Source organism: Alnus glutinosa, chromosome 1 (assembly GCF_958979055.1).
Source record: "Alnus glutinosa chromosome 1, dhAlnGlut1.1, whole genome shotgun sequence".
NCBI classification, from domain to species: Eukaryota; Viridiplantae; Streptophyta; class Magnoliopsida; order Fagales; family Betulaceae; genus Alnus; species Alnus glutinosa.
Window position 1 is genome coordinate 28391538 of NC_084886.1, and position 11703 is coordinate 28403240.

Sequence of the window (11703 nt, forward strand, 5' to 3'; positions counted from 1 at the left end):
TTGGCTCGTTTAAGTTGTTTGTCTACTATTCACGTCTATATTTCTGCATTTTTTTTTTTTTCTATTCAAATATGGGAAAAAAGGGGGAAAGGGAAACGTCTATATTTCTGCATTATTTGTGCTTTGTTCCGTCACTTTTCTTTTGTTAGTAATTAAAAGTTTGATTTTTTTTTTCCTAGAACTAAGTGTTTTTTTTTGCATTATGGTTCTGTCACTTTTCTTTTGTTGCTAATTAAAAGTTCAATTTTTTTTTTTTTGGTGGAACTAAGTTAATTTGAGATCGGTTCATTGTTTACTGCTCATGTCTGTTTTTATGCACTATTTGTGATTTGGTTCTGTCCTTTTCTTTCGTTACTAATTAAAAAGTTTGATTTTTTTTTAGCTGGAACTAATTGTCTATTTTTCTACATAATTTGTGCTTTGTTCCGTCATTTTTCATTTGATACTAATTAAAAGTTTTTTTTTTCTTTTTTTTTTTTGCTGGAACTATGTTAATTTTTAGAACTTAGAATTAATTTTTTTAATGGGTTATTTGTTAATGACAGGATTATATTTTTATGCCAAAAAAATAATGGATAACCTTACAAGCGATTCCTTGCAAAATATGAATACTCAGATAGATTGGACTCCTCAAGTTGATATGGAATTTGATACTCTAGAGGATGCATGGAAGCACTGGAAAAATTATGGAAAGCAAATAGGCTTTGGTGTGAGAAAAAAATTTATAAATAAAAGTAAGTTGGATGGAAAAGTAACATCGAGAGGATTTGTTTGTTGTAAGGAAGGTGTTCGAGGAGTAGACAAGCGGGATTATCTTTACACTAGTTGTCGAGATGAAATAAAGACTAACTGTCATGCACGATTGTATCTTACACTATTACGAGAGACTGGAAAGTACAAGGTTTATGATTTTGTAGCTGAACATAATCATATTCTGCATCTTCAAGAAACTGTTCATATGATGAGGTCGCATCGAGAAATGTCAGAAGTTCAAGCATTTGCAATTGATTTGGCATGTGCTTCTGGAATCACACCTAAAGCAACCCATGCGTTGATGAGTAGAGAGGCTGGTGGGAGAGCAAATCTTGGGTATACTGAGCTTGATCAAAAAAATTATCTTCGAACAAGACGGCAAAAGAATTTAATATATGGTGAAGCTGGCTGCTTATTAAGGTACTTTCAAGAACAAAGTGTTAAAAATCCATCGTTTCAATATGCAGTCCAGTTAGATAGTGAGGAACAAATAACTAATATTTTTTGGGTTGATGCTAGAATGATAATTGACTATGCCTATTTTGGTGATGTTATAACTTTTGACACTACATATGGCACGAATAAAGAATTGAGACCTCTAGGTGTCTTTACTGGTTTTAATCACCATAGGGGAGTAGTGATTTTTGGGGCTGCACTTTTATATGATGAAACAACAGAGTCATTTCAATGGCTTTTTGAAAGTTTTTTAAATGCACATGCGGGTAAAAAACCCCAAACGATCTTTACAGATCAAGATGCTGCAATGGCAAAGGCATTACTTGAGGTGATGCCAGACACATGGCATGGATTATGTACTTGGCATATAATGCAAAATGGCATCAAACATTTGGGAAATTCGATGAAGGATGGTTCTCATTTACTACGGGACTTCAAATCTTGTATGTTTGATTATGAGGATGAGATTGAGTTTGAAAATGCTTGGGAAAAAATGATTCAAACATATAACGGTGGGTCAGTTAGTTGGTTGGACAGTATATACAAATTGAAAACAAAATGGGCTAGGTGTCACATGAAGAATGCATTTACTTTGGGAATGCGAAGTACTCAACTTAGTGAAAGCTTGAATGGGGACTTGAAAGCTTACTTAAAATCAGATTTGGGTATAGTGGAATTTTTTCAACATTTTGAGCGGGTTGTGGAGCAAAAGCGATATAAGGAATTGGAGGCTGAATATAATGCTCGGCAAAAATTGCCAACATTGGGGTTGAAGAATTCCCCTTTGTTGAGGCAGGCAGCACAAATGTATACTCCTATGATATTTAAAAATTTTCATGATGAGTATGACTATGCATCAGCAGCGATAATAAAACATCGCAATGAGAGTCAGTTAGTGCATGAATATATTGTTGGGCTTTATGATGAAGATCAAGAGTATAAAGTACGTTGTGACCGTGACAACAAAATAATCTCATGTAGTTGCATGAAGTTCGAAACATTTGGAATTCTCTGTTGCCATGCTTTAAAAGTTTTTGACTTGCTTGATATTAAGATAATTCCTGATACGTACATTTTAAAGAGGTGGACAAGAGAAGCAAAGAGTGGACATATCTTAAATACTAAGACAGATAATGTGCAAGAGGATGTGAATTTAATTGTTACACAACGATATAGAAAATTGTGTCCAAGGGCGGTGAAATTAGTTACTGAATCAGCTGACAATGAAGAGGCATACGCCTTTGTAGAGAGAATGATGGAGGAAATGGAAAAGCATGTTCAAAATATAAAAAAATGTTCAAGTACTACTCCTGATAATGAAGCTCATGTGTCATTGTCAAATGGCAATGAAACTATGGATCATACCCCAATTATTGATAATTTACTTGAAAAAGTCAAAGGATTAAAGAAGAAGGAAGGTCGGAAGGGTGGAAAACGTTTTAGAAGTTGGGTTGAGAAGCAAGCAAAGACGAAAAGAAAAATTACAGGAAAGGATAACATGGGAAAAAATTTATCTCAGGTAACATTCTACCTCTATAAATTCACATTCATCTCATATGACTTATTAGATTTAATATTATAAGGTAAATTAAATATTCTTTTACTCACAGGGCATTAATTGTTCTCTCAACATTCAAGATAGTAACTTTGACTTGAATGCAGAATGTTATTCTCGTCAGGTAAACATTTTTTGAGTTTATAGTGAAATAGACTAACATTTTTTGAGTTTATATGTCTAAATGCATTCCCTGTTATATGTTTTTGTTAATTAAATTTTATTTTGTTTTATAATATAGCGAATTGATCAAGTGCCTGATTCAATACCAAGGATAATATTTGAAGAACCATTTGACCATAGATGTGAAACCGGTTTCATTGAATATCTACCGGTACACTTGCATTATTTTACTATTCTAAAAAATTAAAATGTGTTTCTACATTTTTTATGTGAATATTGTGATTACGTAGGTACCATATGATAAAAGTTCACTGCCCGCATCTTCTCAAGTATCAAAGAATGGGTACATCAGTCAGGTAAGCTCATACTTGAATCAAATAATACTTTTTATATTAGGTTGACAAGTTAAATGTTATATTTTTTTTAGGTAACTGATGGATTCAATTTTACAACACCTCTTGCTGATACAACAAATATAAATACGAATTTCAGGAATTATCTTGGTAAGTAACAAACTTATGAATGGAAAGAAATTTTTTAGCACTTTATTATTGATTTGAAAATTAACTTCAATTTTTAAAATATGTTCAGGACATTGATTTTTTTATCGTCACTTGGAAACATTTCGAAGGACCATTATGTTGGTGTGAGTTTGGAGAAGGTTGGTGTTGTTTGGAGGAGGACCTAATATTGTTAAGTTTGAAAGATCATTTTGTGTAATTTTAGTATCTTTCTTATTTTGTGTAACTTATCTATATAACAGAAGATAAGGAGCCACAACTGCCTATGTTGATTCAAAACTGTTTGATCAATTGTAGATGAATATGTTGATCGATTGTAGATGAATGAAAAACTTTGCATCATTCTGTTATTTTAGCTTGTTTACCAATTTATAGCCTTTTGGCATAACTCGTAAATGAGAAGTTCAGATAATAACAAGCGTATCGTTGTTCTCCAGTAAGCTTGTTACAACTAATACCCTAAGCTGCACTAAACCAAATGCTCGTAAGCTAGAATTGAAAATTATGGAGGAGAAACATGCTTATGATGGGTTAAATGTAAAAGATGTCTTCACCGTGTAGACAATATTAAAAATGCACTTTTTCTTGCACATTGAAAAAATAATAGAATTACTGCAAAACAGCTCTTTCTTTGTAAATGCAATTTGTATTATTATGAACGGCTCTTCCTTTGTAAATGTGATTTGTATCATTATGAAGGGATCTTCCTTTGTAAATGTTTGTATCATTATGTTTGAAATTGATTTGGTGTCGTAGGTTTGATCCATACCCTGATAGGTTATTCATTATTGTGATCGTATGGTAACTAAAAATGGAATTGAGACAATGGAATAGTAAAAATGAAAATAAATTTGGATGAAAATAAGACTACACTTCGAGTAGGCCTTCACCACATAGAAGTTGTTTGATTAAATTACTCAATGAACTGTTGAATTCCATAGGCCTAAATAATTTACTACTTCTGGCTAAACAGAATACAAACCAAACATGAAAGGGCTGCAACAGCATTAAACCAGCAACTTCTTGCAATTTCCACCTTGCAGAGACGCAGACGCATTCTCCCTCGCAGCAAACTTTAGGAGTCAATTTTTTGCCAGCCCTAACAAAATACAATTTAAATGATATGATGTTGGCAGTGGAATAAAAAGAGAATCCCATGAGAAATTAAGATATGGGAGCACCCAAACAGTAAAATCAACCACACGGTTTGGGGCAAAATTATCAGCATACAAACATGCAGTACTTTTAATCTGAACAATATAATTCCAAAGGTTTGAGGCAATTTTTTTTTTTAAAAAAAAAAAAAAAAGTAAAGATGAGTAATTGCAAGTCTGTAAGGCCATTTATGCAGAGAAAAATTGCAAAACTAGTAACAAAAAATAATTCTTTTTTTGATAAGTAGTAACAAAAAATAATTCACCAATCTCAATCACCAGAAAAAATGTTAAAAGTATTATTGTGTCCATAAGTGCATTCTTTGGTTGCAGAGGAAACAATTTAAAGAAAAAAGAACAAATTGATTGTCCTTTTCATGATCATAGTGTGTTCTGAACAAACGACATCTGATTACAATACATGCAACTCAAATATAACAGAACAGGAGAAACCCAATTCACATTTGAGAAGAAAAGCCCAATTTACCGGAATTAAACAAATAATTTGAAATCAACCTAAACCAATCAAACCCAGTGACACAAAAAGAAAACCTATCATTTACACAACTCCCCGTTAACCATTCAGATCATCAAAAGCGCTACAAGACGAATAATAGAAAAATAACCCAAATGAGAACCCAAAAAAATTCCCAAATTTAAACCAAACCCAGTTCAAATCCAACCAAACAAAACAACCCCAATAGCTCAAATCACAAAACCCACAAAGTACTACCCCACAAAACAAAAGTTACAACCTATTGACCCAGATGACATTAGCACCTTCCTAGAACGAGAAAGCTTAGAGAGAGAGAGAAGAGAGAGGCACATACGTCTAGAGAGCAACCGACGGTGGCCGCTTCATGTCCTCCACCCCCACCACTCCAGGCGAGTCCAGATCTGGAACTGGGGGTTCCGGAGCCTCGAGAAAATCGCGGTACTAGGAGGTTGAGGAAATCGCCGGGCAAAGGTACAGGTATCAGGCGACTTCTTCCGACTTTTTTCGGGCAAAAGTATCATCCCCAAATTTTCTGCCTAAAACCTTACCTCCATGGTCAAGCGACTTTGTCTGGAGAAGGGAGAATGTGTCAGGAGAAAGAGAGGAGAAAGGAGAATGGTAAGAAAAAAAATAAAAGAATCAGGAGAAGAATGAGAGAGGGACGCAGACTGAGGTTTGGGGGAAGGAGAAGATGTCTTTTGGTTTGACGCGGATCGATGAGGTGGCTCCTTAATAGCCGTTATTTTAAATGAACTTAAATAAACGGCTTAGATGGGAGAAATTGTGGCTGGGCAATTTTTTGAGATTGCCGGGGATCTCAATCCTAATAATTGTCCCCCTTCAGCTATCACATCTGGTAATAATTGTCACTCCTATTTCAAAAAATCTCCTTGAAATCGTGCTTCCCCTTTTATACCTTAAATAGCATCAATGTTCTTCATGTATCAAAACAAATGCAGACACTTGGGAAAAATTAAGTATTACTCAAAGATTCATGAACATACAAGATAGACTAGTTCAAAGAAATTACCACTGATTATCAAAATTTAAACAGAAATAACTCCAAGATAAATTGAAGTAACACTCGTACAATGATTCAAAACTTTATTTGACAACTCCGGAATAATTAAAAAAACAAAAAAACAGAACAGCATGCACTTTCAAATTTCAAGAGGCTGCAGATGTTCCCTTGTTCCTTGAAGTATCTTGCGTACCTAAACAGACACAGAAGATAACCAATCATTTAGCCAAAACATATCAACAAACTCAACTGCATATAATATATAAGCAAATAGTGAATGATAATTTACCTTCTCTAAATTTTTTTTTTACTAAAAATTAAAAGAAATCAATGGTGCTGTTCGGCAAGCACCGAGCAGTACTTCTTTCTGTCAGCAAAGCATACTACAATATGCCTTCAAAAGCAACAATATTCACTCTAAATGCCAACCAAGCAAAGTTAAAATGGCCAGATATAGTGCAAACAAAGGACAACGACTTGAAACAACAATTGAAAAAAAAAAAATAATAAATCGAAAATGCACCATAACAGATGAACGAATCAAACAGCTTCAAATATGTCAACCTGCTCCGATATATGTGCCCCAAGCCATGTGAACTATCTTCCAAACTCGATCTCCAACGTCTCTCTCAACGATTCTTTCCCTTCTCAATTTTTTTCTTTGCTTTTGAATCAAGTACGGCAAATCGATCTGCTAGCTCCTTCTTCCTCCAAGAGAGACCCGTGACATTTCAGAGTGTACGTTCTTGGAGATTGTCATCAATCGGGTGGGACCTTTAAGCAGCACTCCATCCTAGCGTGAAGACAGACACCGATATCTCTATTGCCATATTGGGTTTTCTTAATTTGTCTAAGCCACGGTGTTGTCCTTCCTAAAATGGAAAAAGTTAAAAACTTTATATAATATTGTTGAGTAAGCCAAAAGACAAAGGCCCACTATCTCCCACTAAACAAAGTGAGCACGATAAGATCGAATGGATGAACGTCTACGTAGCTTTCTATTTGCATGGTGTTTTCGTGCATGGAAACTTTTGGACTGTCTACGTGTTAAAAGGTAAGTTATGCCTGTTTGCATTTAAATGAATGAAATACAGGGAATTGAATGAAAGGGCTCCCATTGGCCATTGATTTGAAGAAAATTAAAAAGAGGTCGAATCTTTCAAAATTGTCATGGGCACAGAATATTAAAAAAAAAAAAAAAAGGCTAGAAGAGGAGCCACCGGCCCCCAGCCAAATGGGCAGTGTGCCATGCACCCAAATTGTAGATTTTTATCTCCAATTAAGGTTTAATTTCCCCAAAGTTGGGGGATTAGAGAAAGACAAAGACTAGCTTGTTTCTGATCGAGCACCAATTTAATTAAGATTTTTCCTAACATCACCTTCAGGCTTCAGCTATTACTCTATATTTTATCCTCTATCCACCACAGAGACGATGTTGAATTTAATAAGTAGCACTGCAGTTGATCGATCCAAATTATCCAAGCCAAACAACCTCGTACATGAATAAGAAATAAGAATAAACAAATTAAATAATAGCCACCTTCACCTTTGTGTTTCGGTGCAAGAAATAGTAGAATCATTCATCAAAATAAATAAATAAATAGTAGAATCATACGCCGCCTGCATTCCAAATTTTCAAGTTCCAAGATATATTTATTCATTAAACAAGACATAAACATAGAATGGCCAAATAATCATCCATATGGATGTGGATCTGGCCGCAGCTTTGGCAACCCGATCCTTGCATGGCCGTATATAAGGTCCGCAAAGGTTGGGGTTGCCCTGAAAAGATGAGGGCTTAAAGTAAATATATTGTCCCGTGGCAGGAACATAACCGGAGAGGTTGTTGTACGAAAAATCGACGGAGGTCAAGTTTTGCATAACCTCTATCAAAGCAGGAATACGACCAACCAGATGGTTTCTCGAGAGGTTCAGGGAGCTGAGATCTTTCATTACGGTGATCTCGTTCGGAATCTCGCCGGCGAGCTCGTTGTGGCTGAGATCCACATACGACAAAAGCTTGCATCGGCTGATTTCGGGTACAATGGGGCCCGAGAATTTGTTGTGGCTGAAGCTTATACCGACAAGCTGCTGCAACCTCCCGATTTCAGATGGGATAGGACCCTTGAAACGGTTTCTGCCGAGATAAAGGTCCTGAAGGCCCGAGAAGTTTCCGATACTCGGCAGTAACGGCCCGGAAAGCTGATTGTTGGACAAACTGATCACGACGAGACTCACCGACATCGTATCGGTCTCCGGAAACCCCCCGGTGAGATTGTTGTCCTCCAGGAACACTGCACTGAGCCTCGGCAACCCGAGAAGCCCTCTTGGTATCGACCCGTCGAGATAGTTCTGACCCATTTGGATCAGAATCAGTGACTGGCACTTCCCCAGTGTTTCCGGGATCGGACCAAATAAGAAATTCCCCATAGTAATGAGAGACTGAAGCCGATTCCCGGTACACAAATTGGGAGGCAGAGTCCCGGTCAGCTTGTTCAACGAAAGATCAAGATGCTGAAGCTTTCCATTCTTTCCGAGCCCCTGAGGAATGCTTCCGGTGAAGTTGTTGGCTGACAGCTCCAGCACCTCAATCTCCGGCAAGTCTCCGATGAACTCAGGAATCCCGCCCTGAAGCTGGTTGCTCAACAAGCTCAGCAGAGTCAAGTTCTTCAGCTCTGCAAAAGACGACGGAATCTCACCGGTGAGCATGTTAGACGACAGGTTCATGTATTTTAAGCTCATCAATCTCCCGAGCTCGCTGGGGATGTTCCCAGAAAGCTGGTTGTCGCCGACGGAGAGCCTCGAGAGGAAGCGCAGGTGGGCGAGTTCCGGCGAGAGCGTGCCTGAGAGGTTCAGCTTCGATAGGTCCAGGGCGGTTACGTGGTAGTGGGAGGGATCGCATGTGACGTGCGCCCACGTGCAGTGGTTGGTCAAGCCGTTCCACGAGGTGAGCGCCCGCTGGGGGTCGTCGGTTATGGCGGCCTTGATGAGGAGCAGCGCTTGGTACTACGGAAGGCTCCCGGAGAGCGTGGGGTGGATGTGGAGGAAAAGGAAGAGCAATAGGAGAAGTTTCATTTTGGATTTGGAGAGGAAGACTGGAAGAGGAGTAGGAGGAGGAGGTTGGATTTGGTGAGGAAGACTGGAAGAGGAAGGAAGAGGAGGAGGAGGAGGTTGGATTTGGTGAGGAAGACTGGAAGAGGAAGGAAGAGGAGGAGGAGGTTGGATTTGGAGAGGAAGACTGGAAGAGGAGGAGTGGGTATATATAAGGAAACACAAAAGTGATCAATTATGTTGTGGAGTGGTTAACCATTCTTTTTGCTGCTTATTAAATAATATATTTCTTTTATTAAATAATTTAGAAGTTTTTCTTTTATTTTAGGGTTAAATACATATTTGTCCTCAGTGCTTTACGATCTTTATTTTTTGTCCCTTCAGTTTCACTTTTTATCAAATTTGATACCTGTGGTATATGAAAAGATGGAAATGGTACCTCCGTCTGATTTCCCGTCCAAAACTAACGTTCACCCACATCATTGGGTACCTAAAAATTTGAAGCTCAGAATCCAATTTTTTACACATCGTTTCCAACAACATCCAGACAACAATATGACAGAAAATGCTGTGTGGACGTTAGTTTTGGACGGGAAATCAGACGGAGGTACTATTTTCGTATTTTCATATATCACAGGTACCAAAATTGATAAAAAGTGAAACTGAAGGAACAAAAAATAAATGTCGTAAAGCTCGTTGGGCAAATATGTATTTAATCCTTTATTTTATTATTACTTTTATATTTTTAAGAACAATTAATAAAGACAGAGGAGTCACCGACTGTCAATGCAATTAATTAAGAGGAATTGTTGAATTTTTTATTTTTTTATAAGCAAAATTCAATATGTCCCGTCTTTATGCGATTTCCCTACAAAACCAAAGCATCAGCGTCAGCATGCGTCAGCATGCATCAGCATCAACTATATGAGTAAATGCTTCTGCAACACATCAGCATCAACTATTATGCACCTTCACCCCCTGATCAGCTGTTCGCATCTAAAATTGGTAAGCTAGAATTGTGGTTTATCTGTAAGGTAGCACATATCCAATAAAGAAACAAAAGTCGCTGGTCACGGACACATGGTGCTTTGATTACGCATTACATTTTAGGTGTGGTCCACACCACTATAAGCCTATATATATATGATATTCAAACTCTTTCATCCTGGCTTCCACTTTATTTTCAAGCAAGCAAGTATGATAAATGCTATTTTTTTTTTTTTTTTTTTTATAATCTTTCATTTATTTTTATTTCTATTTTTTTTTTTTCAAATTTACTATTAAACTTTTAGAGCAATAGTAACATATTCTCAACTATTTTTCTTAATTTAAAAAAATTTTAAGAAATCAAATCACTTCTTTTTCTTTTACAAAAATACACCCCCACAACAACAATCTCTCTTTATCTTTTCTTGTATATTGAAATAATATATGTCAATTTAATAAATTTAATTTAACTACCCTACTCATATCACTAGGGATAATAATTGTCCCCCTTTAGCTATCACCTCTGGTAATAATTGTCACTCCCATTTCAATAAATCTCCTTGAAATCGTGCTTCCCCTTTTATACCTTAAATAGCATCAATGTTCTTCATGTATCAAAACAAATGCAGACACTTGGGAAAAATTAAGTATTACTCAAAGATTCATGAACACACAAGACAGACTAGTTCAAAGAAATTACCACTGATTATCAAAATTTAAACAGAGATAACTCCAAGATAAATTGAAGTAACACTCATACAATGATTCAAAACTTTATTTGACAACTCCGGAATAATTAAAAAAACAAAAAACAGAACAACATGCACTTCCAAATTTCAAGAGGCCGCAGATGTTTCCTTATTCCTTGGAGTATCTTGCGTACCTAAACAGACACAGAAGATAACCAATCATTTAGCCAAAACATAACAACAAACTCAACAGCATATAATATATAAGCAAATAGCAAACGATAATTTAACTTCTCTAAATTTTTTTTATTAAAAATTAAAAAGAAATCAATGGTGCTGTTCGGCAAGCACCGAGCAGTACTTCTTTCTGTCAGCAAAGCATACTACAATATGCCTTCAAAAGCAACAATAGTCACTCTAAATGCCAACCAAGCAAAGTTAAAATGGCCAAATATAGTGCAAACGAAGGACAACGACTTGAAACAACAATTGGAAAAAAAAAAAAAAAAAAAAAGGAAATCGAAAATGCACCATAACAGATGAACGAATCAAACAGCTTAAAATAATAAAATAAATAAAATAAGGAAAAGCAGCTTATAATCATCATAGATTCAGGAAAAGCATAAAAGTGACGAAACCCACAAGATTCCATACACCAAAATTTGTCCTTCACATTTTCCAAGCAACCAAACAAAGCATGGAATGAAATTAACGAAGACAACAAAACTCGACTAAGCAAAATAATTTCCTTAATCTTAATCTACGTTTAATCCAGATTTTTCTGCTCATTAATATTATTTTTCTTTCCACTGGACATCAAAAATGAATTCGATATCCCAGTTGCCTAACCAATCACCTTTCAACTCTTCACCTTTTTCCCTTTTCAACAAAAACCTT

General features: G+C 36.2%; 2 protein-coding genes and 1 long non-coding RNA gene across 3 annotated transcripts; 1 reads left to right on the forward strand and 2 right to left on the reverse strand.

Moving 5' to 3' along the window:
* Window positions 1-571: 571 nt before the first annotated feature.
* Window positions 572-3486, forward strand: LOC133858522 (protein FAR1-RELATED SEQUENCE 5-like). The gene is made up of 6 exons (XM_062294002.1): window positions 572-2728; window positions 2820-2888; window positions 3006-3098; window positions 3178-3243; window positions 3315-3390; window positions 3479-3486. The coding sequence occupies exons 1-6, from the start codon at window positions 572-574 to the stop codon at window positions 3484-3486; spliced, it is 2469 nt and encodes an 822-aa protein (XP_062149986.1).
* A 753-nt stretch (window positions 3487-4239) lies between these two features.
* On the reverse strand, window positions 4240-5871 carry LOC133858758 (uncharacterized). The gene is made up of 2 exons (XR_009898579.1): window positions 5393-5871; window positions 4240-4507 (listed from the first exon to the last, which is right to left on the reverse strand). It is a non-coding gene; the product is annotated as an uncharacterized LOC133858758 (long non-coding RNA).
* Window positions 5872-7727: 1856 nt separating this feature from the next.
* On the reverse strand, window positions 7728-10126 carry LOC133858531 (leucine-rich repeat receptor-like serine/threonine-protein kinase BAM1). Its single transcript, XM_062294013.1, has 2 exons — window positions 10100-10126; window positions 7728-9085 (listed from the first exon to the last, which is right to left on the reverse strand). Exons 1-2 carry the CDS (start codon window positions 10124-10126, stop codon window positions 7733-7735), a joined length of 1380 nt encoding a protein of 459 aa, XP_062149997.1. The 3' UTR covers window positions 7728-7732.
* Window positions 10127-11703: the final 1577 nt, after the last annotated feature.